At 42.3% G+C, this 24370-nt stretch overlaps 1 protein-coding gene and 1 long non-coding RNA gene across 2 annotated transcripts in view; one reads left to right on the forward strand and one right to left on the reverse strand.

Annotated features, from left to right (window-relative positions):
• The window catches only part of LOC108710038 (rho guanine nucleotide exchange factor 17), a 114869-nt gene extending 93389 nt beyond the window's left edge, over window positions 1-21480 (reverse strand). Inside the window, exons 1-2 of the mRNA XM_018250396.2 lie at window positions 21194-21480; window positions 13604-18040 (exon numbers count right to left, since the gene is read on the reverse strand). Coding sequence (XP_018105885.1) covers window positions 13604-17440 — 3837 coding nt within the window. The 5' untranslated portion in view covers window positions 17441-18040; window positions 21194-21480. The remainder of the gene's footprint in view (window positions 1-13603; window positions 18041-21193) is intronic.
• Window positions 2474-6079, forward strand: LOC121400728. Its single transcript, XR_005965942.1, has 3 exons — window positions 2474-2516; window positions 2693-2908; window positions 5896-6079. It is a non-coding gene; the product is annotated as an uncharacterized LOC121400728 (long non-coding RNA).
• Window positions 21481-24370: the final 2890 nt, after the last annotated feature.

The raw sequence follows: 24370 nt of genomic DNA on the forward strand, positions 1-24370 counted from the left end.
CCGAATCCTGCTGAAAAAGGCAGAATCGGAGCAAAATCTCGACCCGAATCCTGGATACGGTGCATCCCTAGTTCTAAAACCCTCCCACTTACCCATCATGCCATTTGTGTGTGTCACATGGTGCAACTGAATAAGTTAAGGCAAAACACGCTTAGATCTGAGGAAAATCCAATAGAAATCACTTGTTCCCTCCCACTTACCCGTTTGGATATAAAGCACATGCTATGAGTAAATCTATGGTGTTTGGGTTGATGCAGTACAGCACAGTGTCTCTCTCTATGAATACAAAACCCGTGTTTATAATTAGGCAAATATTTACTTTGTACATCATGTAAATCCCTGTCATAGCCGTCTGCTGACAGAGCCATTCACAGTGGTACCAAACAAACTACTAGGGATGCACTGAATCCAGGATTGGGTTCAGGATTCGGCCTTTTTCAGCAGGATTCGGATACGACCGAATCCTTCTGCCCGGCCGAACTAAATCCGAATCCTAATTTGCATATGCAAATTAGGGGTGGGGAGGGAAATCATGTGACTTTTTATCCCAAAACAAGGAAGTAAAAATGTTTTCCCCTTCCCAGCCCTAATTTGCATATGCAAATTAGGGTTCGGATTCGGTTCGGTATTAGGCCGAATCTTTCACAAAGGATTCGGGGGTTCGGCCGAATCCAAAATAGTGGATTCGGTGCATCCCTACAAACTACTCACACCCTCACCTTTTTCAATGACTCAATCCAACAGCTCCGGTGCTTCAGGCACAAGAGCCCTTAATGCCCCAGCCACGCCCCTGATCACTCTCCCAGCTCCGCCCAGTGTGCCTGTTTTCTGAGGTAATTTAATACGTTTTGGCGGCAAACAACAGACTGGGTGATGGAGCTGATGTGGAAAAAAAAAACGGCAGCCTGAAACGTCATCAAAATTCAATAGTCTAAGAAGGCAGCAGGGGCTATTTTGGATGTTGAGGGTAAAACTCCCCAAATCCGCCACATTATGTTGATTTTTTTCCTTCCTTCACTGATTCTGTATGACGTTCAGAAGTCGAGGCTTGTGACATGCAATTTTACATGAGGTTTTTCCACATAACTAGGTGTACTTTGTCTTTAATGATATAGTGATGCCATGTGACACATACACAGAGACTGATGGGTAAATGGGAAGGGCTTGCAGTTACGTAAATACCATTGACCAGGCCTGAGTGCGCCAAATCACTTCAGGACAAGCGTGTTTGATTAGACACCATCTTGTCCCCGGTGGGCCTGAAACAAACTGCTTATCTGAGGGGCTCTAGGTGGCTTCTGTCTTCACTTTCCCAGCTATACTGTGTGACAAATTGAAGCTTGAATATGTTTTATGAGAGCACCAGAGATATATCTGTAGGGTAAAGCGGGCAAATACAGGCAGGGCCCAAGAAGCCCCAATACCTTGTCATTGAGATGCTGAAAGTACTGAAAATAATACTGACAATATAACAATAGCAATTATTAGACAAAAGAATACAGGTATTAGACATGTTCTCCAGAATGCTCCGGACCTGGAGTTTTCCGAATAACGGATCTTTCTGTATTTTTGATCTTCATACCTTAAGTCTACTAGAAAATCATATAAACATGAAATAAAGCCAATAGGCTGGTTCTGCTTCCAATAAGGATTAATTATATCTTAGTTGGGATCAAGTACAAGCTACTGTTTTATTATTATACAGAAAAGGAAATAATGTTTATAAGTTTAAATTATTTGTATAAAATGGGAGTTTAGGGGAGGTCGCCTTCTCGTAATTCAGAGCTTTCTGGAGTATGGGTTTCTCGATAATGGAACTCCTACCTATATATTCTTTATATGCAGCGTCTCCCCGCTCTAATTCTGTTGCCCAGGCAATTCCCCAATCTGCCCTGTCCTACAAAAAAAACATGATTTTCTCTCTCTGGGGTTTACTTGTCAACAGTGGGCAGTTACCCATGGCAACCAATTACATTGTTGCGTTCATTGTTCTACCTGAAAAAAGGCAAGTACTGATTGGTTGCTATGGGTTACTGCCCACAGGCAAATTTGCCCACTGTTGATAAATGAGCCCCTGTTTCTGATCTGCCTAAAATAACAGCGCCTTCAGGTCTCCCAAATAATGCTTTGAGGAGGACTACGGAGTTCGTAGACAACTTTTATTCCCAGCCTTGGCCACACTTCAGAGTCCTGAAACTTGGCCAAACAGGGGCAGTGCTTGCCAAAATATGGGGGCGTTTGAGTAGATATGGGGCACATCTGGGGATTATTGACACAGCAGGACATGGCACATTGCCAAATTTTTAAAAACTAAAAAGTTTTGAGGAGTGCCCTAAGGAATAAGAGCTCCAGACCAGTGGCATAAATAGAGTGCGACGGATCCCAGCAAAAAAATCTTCAGATCCCCATCCTCCCCCCCACTTCCAATCCCACCTCTGCCCTACCCATGCCCCACCCACCTCACATCCAGACTCCGCCCACTCCTGTCAGACTTGATTCCCCCTTCCTCGCTGCAGGTAAGAGAGCGGCTGGGGAGGAGGGCTTTTTCTAATTAGCTATAGAGGAAGCAGACCCCACAATCCCCTGCGACTGCCGGGTCGGCTTCCCCTATAATTATGCCGCTGCTCAAGACCGACCCTTCTAATAACAAAATATTTAAAAAGATGTTACACTTTTCCCACTGCTTTTCCAGGTTTCAATGGGAATCCACCTCACTGTTTCACACAAGCCGCTATTTATCCTACGCCAGCCCTCGCCCGTGCTATGTCTGGTTGGAAGAAATGAGTCCAGCAGGGACAGGGTTAAACAGCGCATGCTGTGGATTGCCAAGGAAGATCGAGGGAATTTAATGAGTCACTCCCCAAATCTGTCAGATCAAAGAGCTGCACTCCTGACACGGAAACAACAGGTATTTCGCTCAGCTCGCGAGGGTACGACTCCAGAGACGCAACCATCACACTGCGTCCTCTCATACGTCACACAATCCACAGAACTAAAAACCCAAGGTTATTAAACATCACCAGAGGCTGAGATATTTGTCTGAGAAATATTTGAATACTGACTCGACCTCAACATTCCTGGGTTCTCATTAGATCACACAGATTCAAAGGGAAATGATTTCCAATATGAACCAGTTTAATTGTTTTTCCTATAAATGTTATCCTTATTGTACCCCCCACTCAAAGCTTTCTTGCCCATGCATGTACAGACACATCCAAACAGACTGCCCAGGGGCCTTTATGTACAGGGTCCATCCAGACATTTTGTTCATTGAAGGTTGGAAGAATAGGGAATAGCAGCTACAGTATAAACACATGGCAGCAATACAGCAAATTGAAGACAACTTATATCAGAGCTTCCCAACTTCCCTCAGTTATTAAAATACTACAGCACCTGAAAAGTCATTAGTTGAGACAAAAACATTTTTCTATGTGTAATGCCAACATATGGCTACAACACATGGACTCAGCTGTCCAACAAGGAGATCCACTTACTACTAGAATTTAGCTGAAATGTAAGATCTTACCCCTTACTACAAAATAAAAGTTTGTACTTTATAACTAAAAGGAAAAAGTTGGGGGCAGAAAAAGATATTATTTCCCTTGTGCAGCTGGAAAGCAACACGGCTTATGTAAAACTTTATCCTGTAACTATGAGCAAATTAAGGGGGCTGTCTCTGCTGATTTGTTCTTAGTACAGAGGAATACCTGCTCCATTCCAGAGGCATCCAAAGCAGAAAATAAGCACTCTACCGAAATCTCCTCCTAACTGGCCTTCAGGCTGGGCCTCCTTAGCTCATAACAAGGTTACAGATATATAGAAACATTGGGGTAACAGTCACCCTGTTATAGTTCCAGGGGTACCTGGGGCACAAATAATCACTCACCCCAAATCTCCCCCTAACTGACCTTCAGACTGGGCCCCCTTAGCTCATAACAAGGTTACAGATATATAGAAACATTGGGGTGTCACCCTGCTATAGTTCCAGGGGTACCCAGGGCACAAATAAGCACTCACCCCAAATCTCCCCCTAACTGACCTTCAGGCTGGGCCCCAATAGGTCATAACAAGTCTACAGATATATAGAAACATTGGGGAAACAGTCACCCTGCTATAGTTCCAGGGGTACCCAGGGTACAAATAAGCACTCACCCCTAAATCCCACCTAACTGGCCTTCAGGCTCAGCCGCTTTAAGCAGATTATCAGTATATAGAAAGCTTGGTTTAACTGCAACACACTACCCACAAATTGGCAGTCAATAATTTAATACATCACTGGACTTTGCCTCAAGTGAACACAAACTGAAGACCCAAATTGTTCTTTGACTTCTTTCAGAGCCGAAGCTTTGATTCAATCCCCAGCCCCACAGTATTAGCCTTTAGGGCTAGTCCACACGGGGAGATAGCCCTGCGTTTGCGGTCGCGGCGACAAAGCGCCGCGCCAGACGCCGCGACCGGCGCAGGCGACAGTTTTGTATGGGCGCCTATGTAAAAACGCCTGTGCTAACCACACGAGGCGATGCGCTTTTCAACAGTCGCCTGAAAAAGCCTGGCGAGGCATTTTCAGGCGACTGTTGAAAAGCGCATCGCCTCGTGTGGTTAGCACAGGCGTTTTTACATAGGCGCCCATACAAAACTGTCGCCTGCGCCGGTCGCGGCGACTGGCGCGGCGCTTTGTCGCCGCGACCGCAAACGCAAGGCTATCTCCCCGTGTGGAATAGCCCTTAAAGGGATCCTGTCATCGGAAAACGTGTTTTTTTTCAAAACGCATCAGTTAATAGTGCTACTTCAGCAGAATTCTGCACTGAAATCCATTTCTCAAAAGAGCAAACAGATTTTTTTATATTCAGTTTTGAACTTGCAGTACAGCAGTAAAGAGTGATTGAAGTTTATCAGAGCACAAGTCACGTGACTGGGGCAGCTGGGAAATTGACAATATTTCTAGCCCCATGTCAGATTTCAAAATTGAATATAAAAAAATCTGTTTGCTCTTTTGAGAAATGGATTTCAGTGCAGAATTCTGCTGGAGTAGCGCTATTAACTGATTCATTTAGAAAACATTTTTTTTCCCATGACAGTATCCCTTTAAGCACATGAGCTATTTCATTTGAACACATCAAAAGGCATTAGACCAAATAACTCCATTTATTAAATACGTATTATTATTTATAGGAGTTTACTGTACACAATGAAAAGGGAATGGATGTTTAAAAAAAAGAATGTGAAAAGCACACACACTTACTGATAAGTCACTCCTGAAGACATTTTATATCCTAGCGAAATTGGGAATTCACTCTCCCTGCCCTACTACTACTTGCACTTCCACAGCATATTAGTTGCATTGTAGCTGAGGTTGAAAAAGAATAATACACATTAAAGGGGTGGCTCACCTTTATGTTAACTTTTAGTATGTTATAGAAGCAAGTTTTCAATTGGTCTTCGTGATTTATTTTTATGTTTTTAAAGTTATTTTCCGTCATCTTCTGACTCTATCCAGCTTTCAAATGGGGGTCACTGACCCCGTCTAAAAAAAAACAAATGCTCTGTAAGGCTACACATTTATTGGTATTGCTACTTTGTATTACTCATCTTTCTATTCAGACCTCTCCTATTCATATTCTAGTCTCTTATTCAAACCGATGAATGGTTGCTAGGGGAATTTGGACCCTAGTAACTAGATTGCTGAAATTACAAACTGCAGAGCTGCTGTATAAAAAGCAAAATAACTCAAAAACCACAAATAAAAAATTGTCTAAGAATATCCCTCTCTACATTATACTAACAGTTAATTTAAAGGTGAACTACCCTTTAATATCTGTTCTGCAATTCTAATGTTTTATTTTTGAAACTTCATTTTTCCTACTACTACTTTGACCATGGCAATCTCTGTACAAGCATGAATTCTCAGAATTTCAAGCTGGTCTTGGGAAAACTCTACTTTCATTGAATAATTGCATTGCCAGCATGACCAACAAGCACATTCACCCTCGACGAACCCAAAATCTAGGTAAGTAACGGCTACACTCATAGTGTAAACCCCAAGTTCTTTAAATACTTCAGAGGTCACTGGCATGATTTATACAGGGGTTTTTAGTAGATAACAGATTATTGCTTCTGGGCATACACTTCTCGGTAGCAGTAATAAAGGCATCAACAGGTCATCACGGGTCATAACAGATTTACTGGGATAACAACATCTGCACCTTTCAGGCGTTGTGGCATCTGATTTAGTCTCAGGTATTGTGTAACCTTTGCTCTTGTCTACACAACTCAGATCAGCCGCTACACCTGGTGTTTACTGAGTTTCATAGCAAAGTTGCAGGGGGTTGCTCTTTAGCAGTTAGGATAATAGCTGCTCTGTTCTGTATTGATGCATAAAGCACATTTCCCTATCCTCATTGTATAATAACATTTTGTACCTTCAAGCAGAATCTTGAGGCTGGTTTAGCCAACTAACAGGAGCCCATAAAGGAGAAGGAAAGCTCCAAGACAGTTTATTGCCAACAGATTAGCCACAATAATGCAAGCTAGCAAGCTATATTTATTCTGCAGAATGCTTTACATATCTGAGTAAACAGCTCTAGACACTGTCTTTGTTTGTTTAGGATAGCAGCTGCCATATTAGCTTGGTTTGACATCACTTCCTGCTTGAGTCTCTTCCTGCTCACTCATAGCTCTGGGCTCAGATTACTGCAGAGAGGGGAGGAGGGAGAGAGAGGGAGAGAGGAGCAAACTGAGCATGCTCAAGCCCAAGCCCTGGAGGTTTAAGCTGAAAACAGGAAGTCTGATACAGAAGCCCATGAGTACACAATAGAAGGAAAGAAATGTGCTGTTTCTTTTGTCAGAGGACTTAATTTTAGCCTTTCCTTCTCCTATAAGGTTATCTTGTACTGGACTACTCCACCATTAGGATAGTCTTGCCGGCTACTGGACTTATACTCATTAGTTCAGGAGTCAGAGCGTGTAAAAACACACTGCCTTCAGTAACAATTACATAACCAAATAATTTGAAAACAAACAAAAATGTTAAAGGGCTTGTTCATCTTTAAAGGGGTTTTTCACCTTTGAGATAACTGTTATAGTATGATGTAGAGAGTGATATTCTGAGACGATTTTCAATTGGTTTTAATTTTTTATTATTTAGGGCCCTTACTCGCTGGCGTTTGAAGCTGCGATCCCCTCCGTTCCGGTTTTATGCGTTCAGCCGCAGGGGAGCGCAGGAGTAGACGCGCTGAATTCTTTTCAATGGGGGTGCACTCACACATATGTAAGCACCGAATGCAGGTTGAAACACAGCATGTTGCATTTTACCTGCGTTCGGCGCTTACATGCGTCTGTGTGAGTACACCCCCATTGAAAAGAATTCAGCGCGTCTACTCCTGCGCTCCCCTGCGGCTGAACGCATAAAACCAGAACGGAGGGGAGCGCAGCTTCAAACGCCTGTGAGTAAGGGCCCTTAAGGTTTTTGAGTTATTTAGCTTTTTATTCAGCAGCTCTCCAGTTTGCAATTTCAGCACTCTGGTTGCTAGGGTCCAAATTCCCCTAGCAACCATGCACTGATTTGAACAAGAGACAGGAATATGAATAGGAGAGGCCTGAAATGATATATAAGTAATACAACGTAACAATAAAAATACATTTGTGGCCTTACAGAGCATTTGCTTTTTAGAAGGGGGTCAGCGACGCCCATTTGAAAGCTACAAATTGTCATAAGAAAAAGGCAAATAATTATAAAAAAAAACTACAATAAATAAATAATGAAGACCAAATGAAAAGTTGTTTAGAATTAGAATGAACCTCCCCTTTAAGTTAACTTTTAGTATGTTAACCTCTAGAATGGCTTAATTCTAAATAACTTTTCAATTGGTCTTCATTATTTATTGATTTTTATAGTTTTTTAATTATTTGCCTTCCTCTTCTGCTGACCCTGGTAGCTCTGCAAGGCTACAATTTTATTGCTATTGATACTTATTATTTCCTTTTTATTACATTATTATCCTTTTCAGGCACTCACCTATTCATTTTCCAGTCTCTGGAGTCACTGCCTAGTTGTTAGGGTAAATAAGACCCTAGCAACCGAATAGCTGCTGAAATATCAAACAAAAGAGTTGCTTAACAAAAATCAAATAAAAATAAATAAAAAAAATAAAAAGTGAAAACTAATAGCAGATTTCTACTCTCCATGGTTTTCCCCTGGGTTTACTGTCCCTTTAGAAATAATAACAGCTCTTCCTGCTCTCCTGTTTACATGTAAAGCACCGAGATATAGATTTTTTTCTTCCTAAAGAATTTAATACTGTAATGTGGCCTTGGGTTTCTATGGGGACAGAAAAGGAAGGCGAGAAGAGGAGAGAGGGTTTTAAAAGGATGGAAACCAGAAACACCAATATAAAGAGAGAGGGAGATCAAGGATATGACAACGAGGAACATCCCCAAATACTTCCCCCAATTTCCAACAATATTTTTTATTTTCTATGAAACAACCAAATTTAATTAGAAGTCTGTACCTCCTGGGTACTGAAAATACTGTGGGAAATTAGGGAAGTATCTGGGGATGTCCCTCACTTTATAGGTATGGGATCCATTATCTGGAAATTGGTTGTCCAGAAAGCTCCTAATTATGGAAAGACTGTTTCCCATTTTATCCAAACAAACCAAGTTTTTAAAAATTATTTCCTTTTTCTGTGTAAGAACACATACCTTCCAACTGTCCCGTTTTTAGAGGGACAGTCCCTCAACCCGCAGTCCCGCGTTTGTACAGGAAAGTCATGTTTTTCTCTACACTGAACAGCCAGAAAAAGAAACAAAGTTTCTAACTTAATTGGCTCATGGCAGAGAGCCCAGAACAGCCACAGCTTCAGATAAGATACTTTTGTAACAATGTCGAGATAAGCAAATAAGTAATTGTAACAATATAAGATAACAGGTCCCTTGGGAGAGGTTAGACTCCCAGCTTAAAGGGCAATTCACCTTCATTAGCAAAACTGTAATAACTGGGAAAAAAACCAAAGAAATATTTTCAAACTTTCATAACCTGCCAACTTTTGTAAAATGAACATGGTAATTAGGGGGGTGTGGCCACAAAAGGGCGTGGTCAAAAAATTGCCGTGCTATGCGCGCCAACCTTTTTTTCCCCCCTCTTTTTATTTCCAAAATGTTGGGAGGTATAATAATACCACAGTAACTTGTACGTGATCCAAACTAAGATATAATTAATCCTTATTGGAGGCAAAACCAGCCTTTGGCTTTATTTCAGGAGTCCCGAGCTATGTGGATAACATCTATACTCACAGTTTTGGAACAGTTTACTACCTTGAGTCCTACCCCCATTTCTGAAGCCACTGTACCCAGAAAGGAGTTGCTTGTCAACAGTGCTGGAAAACTCTAATCAACTGGCCACAAGCCCAAGATCTACTGACAGATTATGATCAAACCTGCTGCAAACAGAGGCACAAAAGCAGCAAATCCTGTGTATTGGCAATGTGAGTTGGTAGCCCTGTTTGCTAGTGACTGAATGGGCACCCAGCCTTGCCATCCACAGATCTGCCAGTAGAAAGGCTGGTATTGAACAGAATATAATAGGCCTAAATAGAACTCTTGTATATTGCTGGTATTTAAGTGGGCCCTCATCAATTTGTAACTGAAGATTGTTGGAACAAAAAGAAATTAACAGGAAATAATAAAAAAAAATGAAAACCACAAATGTTACTGTTATAATCCCCACCTTACAAGATATTCAGAAGCCTGAAAAACATTTACTGTCCCCCCAACAACCTCATTCTAGTCCCTTCTGATTGCCTTAAGGGTGGAAATTACAGTAATTATGTCTGTTAAATCAACACAAGTCTGCCAGCTGAGCAGATATTTCTACACCAGACTTGCAGAAATGTTTTCCTTCAGAAGCACATTACACAGCTATGACCTTAGACTGCCAAAGTGCAAATATGTCATGTATTGGATGTTACCTGCGACTGTACTGTCAGAATTCCCTGATGGAGTATGACAATGCTGGAAGTGGTGTGGCAGCACAACATGTCAAAACTACCATATTTTTAGAAAGATATCTCAAACAGTGACATCCAGATCTAGTGCAACTACAACTTCTAGCAGTTAATGATATTGTAGAACCTTATGATTACTGTTTAGTGGTTACCGCAGCCCCGCCCAGTCCCTTCCCAAAGACAATTATCCCACTCCTACTATAGGCACATCTCTCCCTACTATACCTGCTATCCCACAGTCACACTCCCTTCCCAGAGACTATTATCCACTGTTACTATAGGCACCATCTCTCCCTACTATACCTGCTATCCCACAGTCACACTCCCTTCCCAGAGACTATTATCCACTGTTACTATAGACACATCTCTCCCTACTATACCTGCTATCCCACAGTCACACTCCCTTCCCAGAGACTATTATCCACTGTTACTATAGACACATCTCTCCCTACTATACCTGCTATCTCACAGTCATACTCCCTTCCCAGAGACTATTATCCACTGTTACTATAGACACATCTCTCCCTACTATACCTGCTATCCCACAGTCACACTCCCTTCCCAGAGACTATTATCCACTGTTACTATAGGCACCATCTCTCCCTACTATACCTGCTATCCCACAGTCACACTCCCTTCCCAGAGACTATTATCCACTGTTACTATAGACACATCTCTCCCTACTATACCTGCTATCCCACAGTCACACTCCCTTCCCAGAGACTATTATCCACTGTTACTATAGGCACCATCTCTCCCTACTATACCTGCTATCCCACAGTCACACTCCCTTCCCACAGACTGAATTTCTAGTGCCTGTGTCAGCCGTTTATAGCCTTGAACTATCAACTTTTTTTCAGAAGTAAACACAACATAATAGGATAGATTATATTCTATTAGTAATAAATGCATTTTAATTAACAAAAGCAAAGCACATATAGGCAAGTCTGCCACACTACACCCACGTTACACAGTAGCACGAGACATGTCTGAGCTTCTGATTTTGTTAAAGAATTCAAGATGTATCCAGCAGACAGTTATTGAGCCCATATGAGAACCTAAAGAGAGGAAGGATTACTAACCAGCCTAACTAACATCCTGTAAATTAATTAATAAAAACTGAGCAATGAATAAAAAAAGAAAGTCCCTTGCTAAGATAAGGAGCTGTTGGGTAAATACAATTCTTATCTACCAAACAAGAAAAAAAACTTTCCTCCCCCAAACAAGCCTGTTATCTAGGCAAATATTTCAAACCAAAAGAGCTGGCAGATAAGAGACCATTGGGAAAGGCAGGGTAATCTCGGTTAGGGAGGAGAGTGCTTTAATGACATGAGAGTTACGAGCTGCACTTGCGCTACTGTACAATTACTTCCCAAAGATACACACTGTTCACAGATAAGCTTGGTACTATTTGTACTAATGATGTATATTGCTACTCTGAGTATATGCGGCAATTAAAGAGAGACACAAACAGTGGGGCTTCCACAGTTCAGGGACAGTTTTACATAGTACTTAGTACACAGTATGTAAGTATAGTTTACACTTTGGTGTTAGATGTTTTAGCAATGGACAACAAGATCCCATTACCACTCATTTACACACCTGAGTATTTAACAATCGAAAACCAGCCACATGTCATGCTCTGATTTAGAGCAGAGATAGGCTTGCCATAGGCCTTGTTAAAGGAGAAGTAAACTCCTTATTAAAAAAAACCTTACCCTACATAGACCCCCCTCCCCCCCAGCCTAGCTGCTACCCCGGGCAAATGCCCCTAACTTTTTACTTACCCCTCGGTGCAGATTCCCTGCATGGTAGTTCACGGCAGCCATCTTCTTCTTTGGTCTTCATCAGGTCTTCTTCTGCCGCTTCTGCAATTTTCGTGACTTTCGGCACATGCACAGTTGACAAAAACCCAAAGACTGCTCCAACTGCCATGTGCCGATAAAGAACTTACTTCCCGATGAAGACCGAAAGAAGATGGCTGCCGTGAACTCCGATGCCGTGAATCTGCACCGAGGGGTATTTGCCCAGGATAGCAGCTAGGGTGGGGGGGGGGGATAAGTAGGTTGTTTTAATAAGGGGATTACTTCTCCTTTAAAGTGGCAGCTGCAATGCCTGCTGAAACATGACATAGGCCATCAAGATCCTTTACAGACTACTATATTATACATAAATCTGATCATTTTCTGTTGTGCATGGTGTTTACCTAACTAAACAGCTTCAAATGCCTTACTAAAAAGAACAGCCAAATGAAAATAATTGCTATACTAAAATGACAGTTTGGGGAGATGGCGCTCCTTGTAATTTTAAGTGCCAAATTTCCAGTAATTAAACCAGAAATTTTACTTTTTTTGCAAATAGTGCAATTGTGCAGAGCAGAGTGCTCTTTGCACTAGAAGAGACACATTTCTGATTTAATTACAGGAAATTGGGCTCTTAAAGTTACCAGGAGCGGCTTTATGGCCTATGGCACATGTAATGCTTCAGCTGCCACTTTAAGAAGGCCTCCTGCAGCAAGAGACAAAGAATTGCATAAATGGTCTGTATCTTATATTGTGACCAACATCCGCTTATATTATTATTATTATTATTATTATTATTATTATTAAAATGTATTTTTAGAGCACCAACATACTGAGCAGTGCTATAAAATGAATGTGCATATACAAATAAATCACACAAATTACATACATAGAACATACAGACTTAGATACATAACAACCAGTACTGGTACAAAAGGTGATAAAGGCCCTGTGCAAAAGAGCTTACAATCTGAAGGGGAAGGGAATGAGACTCAAGGTGTGGGAGTGTGCAAGATCAGAAATAAGCAAGGTGAGAATTGTAGCAGAAGGTATCAATTGGTAGCTACACAGAGTGAAGGTCGGCTTCTCTAAATAAGTCTGTATAAGAGATCTTATATCATCTGAAACAACAGTACAAGGGGCATCTGTGTAACCAGCATTGGTACAAACGTAGGTCCCAATATAAATATCAAGCCTTATGCTGAAATGGCACTGAACACCCTTTAATTCCTACATTCTAACATATTTCTGTCTTTTGACAAGTTTTCCACAATTAAGACATAGTACCTACATCAGACAATCCACCATCCAAGGAAAACCCAGTCAAATCATTTTACTCAACTGTGAAACTTAATCTCACACAAATTCATTGCCGAGATGGCCATGTCAAATTCAAACCACAGATCCCAAATTTTGCCAGCTAGTGGGGGTGCTGTGTCTCACCACGGGTCTGCTGGCAGGACTAGAGTTTGTTTTTTTCTGAATTATGTCATTCTGATCACATTAAACACAAAGTTGCCAAGCACATAGTGACTATTCCTAAAGACATCTGATATAAACTAAACACTTTTAGGAAATGCATATTTCAAAAAGGAAGCTTCCTATAAATTAATTCCGACTCATGTCTGGTTGTTAGACCACAAACCCATGCCAGGAAATTAATAAAGAGACAAATATAAAAAAAATATAGCACTAAAAATCAGTGTCATCCAAAAGGTGAACAGTTAACTTACACTTTAAGAGCCAACATTCGAGTAAAGCTAAAGAACTAAAGATAAAGAACAGAGACAATGAACTTACCACATAGGGTTTGCTTCGGTTGCCAGGAGTGATGTCTTCATGAGGCTTATGGAGCCTCAGTAATTTGGGTTCAGCGCTTGTAGGAGTACTCGGTGCAGTCCTCGGCAAATCCCCCGCGGAAGGTGTGTTAGTATCCCCAGTAACATGTCTACCTTGTTTAGATACATCCTCCAGTTGTGGGCATATTAAACTTGGCAGTGGTTTCACTGGAAGCTTGGCTGACTCAGGAATTGTTAGTTGGACAACTGGATGACTAGATGACTTTGCATCTGCAGAGACAATTGGAATAAATGTAGACGGTTCACTCGTGTGCCTTAAGTGCTTGCTAGTTACTCTTGATTTCCCCAAGGCCTCAGTGGATTCATTACATTCTTGTGGACCTTCTTGAACCCTGTTGGTGCGTTTTTTGGAACTTCGCCTAACTGTTCTTGGAGACAACACCTCTGCTAATTTGGGGTCAAAGCTGAAATTCTGATTTGCCTCAACCCCGCTATCGTCCTCTGCATGGGGCAGAATGCATTCTGACTGGGAACGTACTCTTCCAACCACTTTCTCTGCATCCTCTACCTCCCCGGACTCGTCTCTTTGCTCTGTGAGTATCGGTTCACTGCTGCAAGACAACTCGTTAATGGGCTCAGTGGAATTCTCTAAGCTTGTAGGAGATAATTCCCCACGACGACTAGGATCACTAAAAGATTTTTTCTTTATGGTTTTCCCGTTTCCTTTTTCGTCTATTACTTTGTCTAGGGCTCCAGGTTGGCTGACAATATTTTGTATTACTGTGTTGTAGTCTTTAACACCATCACTACTAAAAGATAAAACACTGGCAGCACTGCCAGTGCACTCAGAGAAGGCAATGGCCGATGACTCAGAGTTTCCAGTCTTGGAATTCAGTGACCCAAGAAGGTTGCTGTCAACAGAGAATTTGGAATCTTCTGTAATGGAGTATGTTCTGTGCGGCATTGGATCACTGAAAGACCTATAAGTCTCACTCCCTGACTCACCACTGCTTCCATTACTAGAATCACTACCATTAATGCTAAGGGATGGAAACTTTCTTCTCCTCCGCATGGTTCCAGCCATTGGTGGAGTATCAACTGGTACCTGGAAAGAACTTTTATTAGTAAGTACATCACAACAAGAATCAATTTCAAAAGTGGTCTTGACTGCGGATGGACTTTGTTGTATTTCCCCATTTTGAACTGTGAAGGGATGCGCGTCTCCCTGAAGTTTATCAGCTGTCTTCCAAACTGTTAGCGCTTGGCCAAGGTCTTGATACAGGGTCCCACCAGACACCGTCTCAACTTCAGTAACAATCCCTTCATCTGTCATAGCAAATTCATGATGAGATAGTTCCTCGAGTGACTTTGTCAATGACATGTTTTCTATGAATGTATTACAGTTCTTCTCTAAACAGTGGGAAGTACAGTCCAATGGCAAACTTTTGACCATTTTGTTTTCTAAGTGTTTGCTTACTTCCTGATCAAAACTGTAGTCATCCTGAGAGCCAATTTGGCTGATTTTCTCGAAGACTTGCCTTGCTTCTTGGATGTACTGATCATGACTTAGGGCTGATGCAGCATCTTCACCTTGTTTTGTAACATCTTCATTAGTTTTGCTGTTTGACAACAAATCTTCATCTCCTGTGCTAGCTAGTGAAAGCTCTGATGAGCTCTGCTTCATGGAACCGTGGCCTACACGTCTTCTGGAGCCTAATTTTTCAGAGTAGGTAAAAGATTTGGTACGCCGAAGGGTAGCGGTGAGGTCTCTTAATGTAGGACGATTACCTTGCTGAGAGTGGCTCATACTCTGCAAAACAGATCTACCTTTATTAGCCCAGGACTCTTGGCCTCCAGGACCATGAACACTCTCATTTTTAGCAGTAACTCCATCTCTGTCAGTGCACTCACTACCTCTGTGTCTTATTTTTAAGTCCGAAATGTCAGATTGCAAAAAGCTAAGGAGGTTAAGAGTTTCTGATGCTATATCTGGATCAGACATAGATTTTGTATATTTAGAGTTTTCACTTTCGGGATCACAAGAAGAAACTTCATGAAAGTTTTCGCTTTTCAACTTTGCAACATTAGGGGCTACTTTTAGCCTAGATCGAGCCTGTTGCCGGACATTGTCGTTGTGGCCAAAACTCGGAGATCTGTAAATGTTAAGGCCTCCTTGGCGGCTTTGGCCAGAGGAGTATGCATTAAAGGGATCGTCTTCCTTGAGAGTTTCGGTGCTGGAGTATCTGCTGCTGCTTCTGGATCCGCAGGGGCTGGGCAGAAATGGAGGAATGTTAACCTTGGCAACACGAGACACGGTGGGCATGGGGGAGGCCGCAGACAAGTGGCATGCTGCTGATGGGCTTAAACCTTCAGAGATGCCTCTAAGGTGATGTCTGGGGGATTCATTTGAAGTACCGCTTGCCAGATTTGAAGATGGTTTATTTGCAGCAGCATTTGCACCCATTGTTTCTGCAGAAGTTGTCTCATATATATTTGTCCCATGCAGTGGATATTCGGAGTGGTTGGCATCCTGACCTACTTCATCCCCATCTGCTGCATCGCTTATAACATGCTTAGCATTGCTTTCTCCTGACAAGTGACTCTTGTACTCTTCCAAGTCTTTCTTTTTCCTTCTAAGGGATCGATTCCTGAGACTTTCTCTGAGGGTTACCCGATTGCTTTCCTCGTCGCTCCCTGAGGACACTTCCTGGGACCTGTCCTGAAATTCGTTTTTGTTTGGGCTGCTAGGCAACTGCAATGCTTTGCTACGCAACTCTTCCTCGCTGGAACTGAATCCGAGTCTGACATTGGAGGGGGCAGTCTGTGGTTTGCCAGAACTATGCAAGGAATGTAAACTTACTGATTGCTGTCTTGCCTCTTGTTTAGGTACTCCAGAGGAAAGTGTGTGAGCCTTGAGACCAAACGGTATAAAGCTTCTTGGAGGAGGGGTGGGAGGCTGAGGTTTTGGACCAGAATTTGACCTGTGGTCTTTTGTATCCATACACAGAATGCTATTAATATCCGGCCTACTGTCTAATAGATTTCTGGAGTGTGAATTTTCAATCTTCAGGGTGGGATGTTTCGGTTGGAAATCTGCTGCATTAAAATCTCGAGGAAATGCACTTTCTACCGGGCATGGTCTGTGCGAGTCAGTGGCTTCCCTTAGGTAGGAAAATTGCTGGCTTAAAAGTCTTGGCTCATCATAGTCTGGAAGAGAAGATGCCCTAACATTTGGCTTCCTAGAATTCTCCCCAAATAACTTGCGCATTTCTGTAACACTAGGCCAGTTCTCTTCAACCCCAATAATTTCCCGGTTGTCTGGATGGTTCAGTAAACTATAATAAGAGTTCAATGTCAGTTCATCTAGTAAAGTCGCTGAGCTCTTGGACGCCCTTGGGTTCACATAGGCAAGCAAGTCATCAGACTTACCCGGGTCATCGCGCACAGTCACAGTTAGTGGATCTTGACCCTGTTGGTCCTGGAGGCAAGGTAGATCCAGGGTGTGTTCTTCTTGGCACCCCTTATTTAGATGGGAGTTTTCTTCCCCACACTGTGCCCCTTCATCCCTCGGCTGAGAGGAGAATCTCTGGGACAGCTGCCGGACGGAGGGAGAAATCTGGTCCTTGCTGGCTGCAGATATCTTGGACACTTTCCTAGACAAGCTAAGGGATCGTGAAGGTCGTTGTGCTTTCTGACATGTGGGTTGGGTGACATCTCCTTCCCCTGGCAGCTTAGTGCCTCCCTCTAAAACAAACCCTTTTGCATTCCAGTTTTCCAGTCTCTTAAATGAAACACTCCTGTACATCCGAACTTTCCTCTCCGCGTTGCCTTCAGCCATTGTTTATGGAAAATAAGATACAACCGCAAAAAAAAATGGATCATAAAAACAACAGATCCGCTTAGAAGACTAATAAATTAAAATGTATCCCGAATGTGAATCCATCAGACAGCAATCGAAACAGGAGGGGGGTTCCTCTTTAAACATGGTTTTTAACCACCGCTTTTCCTGAACTGTAAAGTAAAATTTCCAAATGAATCCCAAAAAGGTCTTCAAGTTTTAATCTGTGAAGCAGATCCCCGTGCTGCTGTGGTTGGTGGATTACTATCCATATAATACATTGCACTGGGGGTGTTGGGGGGACTCTAGTGTGGTTTTACCTTGATAAGCTCACCCCCAGCTCTCAGTGGTATGCTCCTTGTGCTTAGTCAACACAAACTCCACTTTCCGGTACAATAATCTGACGGGGATGACGGTCGCCCATCCTCGTACATCTCGTCAATAATATTTGTATTTTTTGTAAAGTAATCCTTTGTTTTCCAAAGCTTACAACATAATCCCTCGGGTGGGGGGGGGAGCAGTTTTGTAATCCAAATTCCGGTTAAAAGAGGCACGGCTTGAAAGGAGAGTATGGGAACATGCCTTGTCTCTAATTTGTCCCTATAAAAAGCACAGAAAAAGAAAACATTGTCATGATTAATGAGTTAGGACATCCTCCAGCCCCCTTAACCAAAGTTGGACCTCCCCTCAATTAACTTTTGCATCAACGAGATGCAGGATGCCATAATTTTGAGTTAAGAAAATAAAACGACACAATGAAACAACTTTTGAATTAGCAAGACAGAAAAAACAAAAATAAATATCCAGCAGCTTCCAAAATGCCTGAAAAAATGATTTCTCGTAAGCTCTGAAAGCTTATAACAAAGGATTTTGTGCTCGTGATGCCATCTAGAGGAGAAATGATGAACTGCATATTCTCACAATGCATCCCATAACGGAATCATCTTATATGAAACGAAAGAATAATTTTGTATAGCTGTATCTGTGTGTCACTATTAGCCCACCCACCACTTTCCAACTGTCAGGGAATAAGCAACTGGGTATATATTCATCAATAAATGGACATCAAAAAGATAACAAAAAAGAGACTGCTCCAGCTCCCCGCTATTCCCCTGGCCAGGTGCTCAGTCTTTAGTGTCCCCACTGTAACCATAAAACAATCTCCGCAAGTAGACAGCACTTCTGGAAAACGTTTATTGTAGAAAAACTGCTGAAAAACACCTAACGCGTTTCTGGAATGGATCCCTTAATCAGGGTCGGACTGGGCCCCCCCGATGCACCACAGCTCCGATGAGAGTTTGCACTTCTGCACAGGCGCACTGCGACAGTCACGGCAAGAAGGTTATAGCGAGAAAAATACCCTGCCTCCTGGGCCCCCTGCATACGTATGAGAACACTGGCACGCGATGCAAACTTTTTTTGGGGGGGGGCGGCAGATCGGGGAAGGGGGTCTGGGTTGGCGGGGGCCGGTGTTCCACCAGCCCAGTCCGACAATGCCCTTAATCATAGGTCTATGATTAAGGGATCCATTCCCGAAACGCGTCCTTTTCAGCAGTTTTGCTACAATAAACCTTGTCCAAAAGTGCCGACTACTTGCGGAGTTTGTTAAATAAATGGACATCCCCCTTAAAATAACTAGTCTTAAAAGGAGATATAAACCCCAAAATAAAAGTTGGCAAAACCAGCCTATTGGGTTTATTTAATATGATTTTCTAGTAGACTTAGGGTCAGGGCACACAGTGTGTTGTAGTTGTGCATTAATAGCATGGGAAAGAACATTGTACAGGTATGGGACCTGTTATCCAGAATGCTCAGGACCTGGGGGTTTTCAGGATAACGGATCTTTCCATAATTTGGATGTTCATACCTCAAGGGTCAGGGCACACAGGCAGATTCGGGAAAATCAGTCACCTGGCGACAAATCTTCTCTTCTTTCCGGGGTGACTAATCTCCCCGAACTGCCTCCCTTACCTTCCCGCCAGGTAAAATGGAAATCGTACTTGGAGTGCCACCCCGCTGGCGATTTCCATTTTAGCCGGCGGGAAGGTAAGGGAGGCAGTTCGGGGAGATTAGTCACATGCGACGGAAATAAGGTAAGAACTAGAAATGTCAGATGAAGTCGCAGCGACTGAAATAAGGTAATAGAGAAATGGCAGATGAAGTCGCATCGTTGATCCGACGCAACACGACTGTCGGATGCAGGCGCAGCGTCTGCATCCGAAAGTCGTGTCGTGTTGGTTCAAGGCTGCGACTTCATCCGACATTTCTCTATTACCTTATTTCAGTCGCATGCGATTTGTTGCAGCGCGTCAGGTCGCGCCGAAAACGTCCGTGTAGTCCTACCCTTAAGGTATGAACATCCAAATTATGGAAACATCCGTTATCCGCAAAACCCCAGGTCCCGAGCATTCTGGATAACAGGTTATAAAGTTCTTTCCCACGCTATTAACGCACAACTACAACACACTACTCCTCACCCAGAAAAGTCAATTTGGGATACACCCCATCCCTGCACCTTTCATGGTCCACCTTGGGGCCTGGATATATGTCCAATAACAGACTCCAATGTCTGCACAACATTTGAGGATTTCACAATCAAAGAAGAAATGTCTGTATTGAACAAATAAGTGAGTCAGCAATGCAGTGAGTGTTGTGGAGCGTGGGGGTGAGAGAAGAACACAAGTGGGTTACATACAGCAGGGACTAGAACTAGGCACTAAATCCAGATCTAAAAAACAATTAGCCTTTCATTTAATAAGAAAGCTGCAGGTTACGAAGCAAGAGATACCTGTAGAAATTAGGGATGCATCAAATCCAGGATTCGGTTTGGGATTCAGCCTTTTTCAGCAGGATTCAGATTCGGCCGAATCCTTCTGCCCGGCCAAACCGAATCCGAACCCTAATTTGCATATGAAAAATAACGGCGGGGAAGGAAATCGCGTGACTTTTTGTCACGAAACAAGTAAAAAATGTTTTCCCACCCCTAATTTGCATATGCAAATTCAGATTTGGTTCGGTATTTGGCCGAATCTTTCGCAAAGGATTCAGGCGAATCCAAAATAGTGGATTCGATGAATCCCTGGTAGAAATGTCTCTAGTCCCAAGAGCTTGCAGTCTACCTCTGCAGCACTAGGCACCACGGACAAATATCGTGCCGAACTCCAGCTCCTCCTCCTTTACTATAAAAACGCAGATGTAAAATTTCACATTCAATTCAGACGGCCACTTGAGCCCAGTTATATCTGCGGGGGCTGAAAGGAAAAAAAAAACAAAAAAACCCAAGTGTTCTTATAAAATTGAGATTCACGAGGGGGCGATATAAGGGAACACAAAAGCAGATTGGCAGCAATAAATGGCGCTTATCACTGTATCAGGCTATAAAGTAACAACCTCCCACATTGGGTTTGTTTAGTTCTGCTTTACATAAGGAACGGGAGTGACCTGCAGCTGCTCTTGAACTACAACTCCCACAACCCCCTGCTAGCTGCAGCTGTAGGGCCCCAAGACTGGCACAGAAGAAAAAATAAACTCAGAAAGGTGTCTGTACCCCCTCCCCCCCCTCCTGTGAATAAAAGTGTATTATTTACCCTTGAATAAGGTTTAAAGGGGAAGTAAAGGGAAAGTGATGATAAAGTAACAAGGGATCACAACTTGCCCTCCTTACATCACATTGAAGGGGTTAAGCAGAGATTATTGAGAGCAATAAGTTATTAAAGTGATAGAGAGCCCACATTGCCCCCAGCAAGTCCTTACCCTGCAACTCTGTCTCTCCTGCGAGTCTGACTTTCAGCAGCTCTCCAGAGTGCAGGAATGTGTCTGCTCCATTCTCACGCCGCACAGGGGGGATCAGGGACAAGTAAACCCCCAGAAAACTCCCATAAGAGTCGGGGAAGGGACCGGTCACGGACACGTTGTGACACAGGGGATTCGCTGACGATGTTGCAGCTGAGAGATGGACATATCGTTAGCGATCTTTCCCCTGACCGGGATACAGGAAGTGCCCCCTCCTCCCCTATTTGCGCACTCACATGGAATGTGCCAGTCCCCTCTCCTACACAGCTCAGTGGAGTCGCTTTAACCCCTGCGCGCCCCTCTGTGCATCCCCTGCGGCTGCTCTCACCACTTTTCCCTTCTTTGCTTTTTCTGCTCCTGTTTCTTAAAGCTTTGCAAGAATATAATGTTATTATAATGTAGAGCCCATCACTTACCAGGTGGAGCTGGGAAATAAACTTTGAGGGGGGGAGTTTGAAAACTGAAGCAAGTTTTGCTGTAAATTTGTAATTAAAAAAAAATAAAATCCTTTCCCCGTTTTGTGACTAAATCAATTTCACTGTTGTTCCCCTTTAAATGAAAGGGGTGGTTTACATTTAAAGGGGTTGTTCCCCTTTAAATGAACTGTTAGTATGATGTAGAGAGGGGTATTCTGAGACAATTTGCAATTGGTTTTCATTTTTTATTATTTGTGTTTTTAGTTATTTAGCTTTTTATTCAGCAGCTCTCCAATTTGCATTTTAAGCAATCTGGTAACTAGGGTCCAAATTCCCCTAGCAACCATGCATTGATTTGAATAAGAGACTGGAATATGAATAGGAGAGGCCTGAATAGAAGGATCAGTAATAACAAATAACAATAACAATACATGTGTAGCCTAAAGGTCCCCATAGATGAAAAGATTTTAGAGAAGTCTTGACCAATCTTTCGAAATTATCGTGCGGTTAGTGGGATTCGAACGATCGTACATCTTACGATTTTTCGGCCGACATCTGTCAGGAAATTGATCTGCCAGGTCAAAAAATCTTTGTCGGTCCCAGTGCCATGTATCTATGTTTGCAGGGCCAAGCAGGCAGCTCCCCTTTGTTTTACAGAGCATTTGGTTTTTTAGAAGGGGGACAGCGACGGCCATTTGAAAGCTGCAAAGAATCAGAAGAAAAAGACAAAAAACTAGAAAACTATAAGAAAACAAATAATGAAAACCAATTGAAAAGTTGCTTAGAATTAGCCATTCTATAACATAATAAAAGTTACCTTAAAGGTGAACCACCCTTTTACGTTAACTTTTAGTATCTTATAGAATGGCTAATTCTAAGCAACTTTTCAATTGGTTTTCATTATTTAATGTTTATGATTTTCCCCCCCTTCTTCCAGCTTTCAAATGGGGGTCACTGACCCCTTCTAAAAACAAATGCTCTGTAAGGTTACACATTTATTGTTATTACTACTTTTTATTAATAATTTTTCTATTCAGGCCTCTCCTATTCACATTCCAGTCTCTTATTCAAATCAGTGCATGGTTGCTAGGGTTGCAAGGAACCCTAGCAACCAGATGGCTGAAACTAGAAACTGGAGAGCTGCTGAATAAAAAGCGAAATAACTCAAAAAACACAAATAATGAAAAATGAAAACCAATTGCAAATTGTATTAGAATATCATTGCCTTCATCATACTTACAGTTAACACAAAGATGAACAACCCTTTAACTGTCAGTATGACGTAGAGAGGAATATCCTGAGATAATTTGCAATTGATTGTCATTTTTTATTATTTCAGGTGTTCAATCTTTTTGTTTGACCTCTCTTTAGTTTGCAGTTTCAGCAATCCAGTCACTGGGGTCCTAATTCCCCTAGCAACCAGGCATTGATTTGAATAAGAGACTGGAATATGAATAGGAGAGGCCTCAACAGAAAGATGAGGAATTAAAATAAAATTAATTTGTAGCCTTACAGAGCATTTGTTTTTTATTTCACAATACCATATACATACTGTAGTTGGTATTTCCCCCCCCCCATTCGGCCCCCTAACTACAACAGCTCACCATTCTATCTGACCAATCCTTTTTTGGGGGGTGAGCCCAAATGTAATAAATGTAACAAAAGCCCCCTGTGGATGATCATTTAACTCCAAATCACAAACACACCAATCTGGCCAATCAGCTTGCGGCATTCATTACGATTGTAGGACTGTACTTCAAGAGTGTTCAGTTTGTCTATGAGGTCCATTTGCCCTTTCATGGGTAATGTATAAGTACAGGCCCAATTACCTATCTGTCCAATGACACGGTGGCATTCCATAGTATTAGACAACTACAAAGCATATGAGGTGCAACGTTTTCGGAAGTTCCCTTGTAAGGAAAGCTTTGGAAAGCTGAAGCACCTTGCGTGTTTTACCATTGGCAATGTAAATGTTACCTAGTTGGAAGAAAACAAGGGACATTTTGTCATCCAAAGACTGAAAGTGACAAAATAGTCAATGTGCCTGGTCATGTGCTTTCAGAAAGAGCCAGCACTTCACAATGGAACTAATTTCGGATAAGCTATTGTTTCTCTTGCTCAAAGTAACTGAATGAGTCGCAGTGGGACTTGGATTTTGACTAATGAGTGCTGTTTTTGTATCTACCTGGCAGCTGTTATCTGGTTACCTTCCCATTGTTCTGCTAATGGGCTGCTGGGGGGAAAAGGGATGGGGGTGATATCACACCAACCTGCAGTACAGCAGTAAAAAGTTTATCAGAGCACAAGTCACATGACTGGGGGAACCTGGGAAACGTACAACATATCAAGCCCCATGTCAGATTCCAAAATTAAATATAACAAAAAAAAAATCTGTTTTCTCTTTTGAAAAACAGATGGGCATTTACATTCATGGGCATTTACAACTGCATTGTAGAACCCACAAAACTATACAGGCATGGGGTCCATTATCCAGAAACCTATTATCCAGAAAGGTCCGCATTACAGGAAGGCTGTCTCCCATAGGCTCCATTTTATCCAAATAATCCAAATTTCTAACATTTATTTCCCTTTTCTGTGTAATAATAAACCAGTACCTTTTACTTGATCCCAACTAAGATATAAGTAATAGTGATGGGCAAATAAATTCGGCAGGCTCACATTTGTGGTGAATTTCTGTGTTTCCCCACCAGCGAATAAATTT

Source organism: Xenopus laevis, chromosome 2S (assembly GCF_017654675.1).
Source record: "Xenopus laevis strain J_2021 chromosome 2S, Xenopus_laevis_v10.1, whole genome shotgun sequence".
NCBI classification, from domain to species: domain Eukaryota; kingdom Metazoa; phylum Chordata; class Amphibia; order Anura; family Pipidae; genus Xenopus; species Xenopus laevis.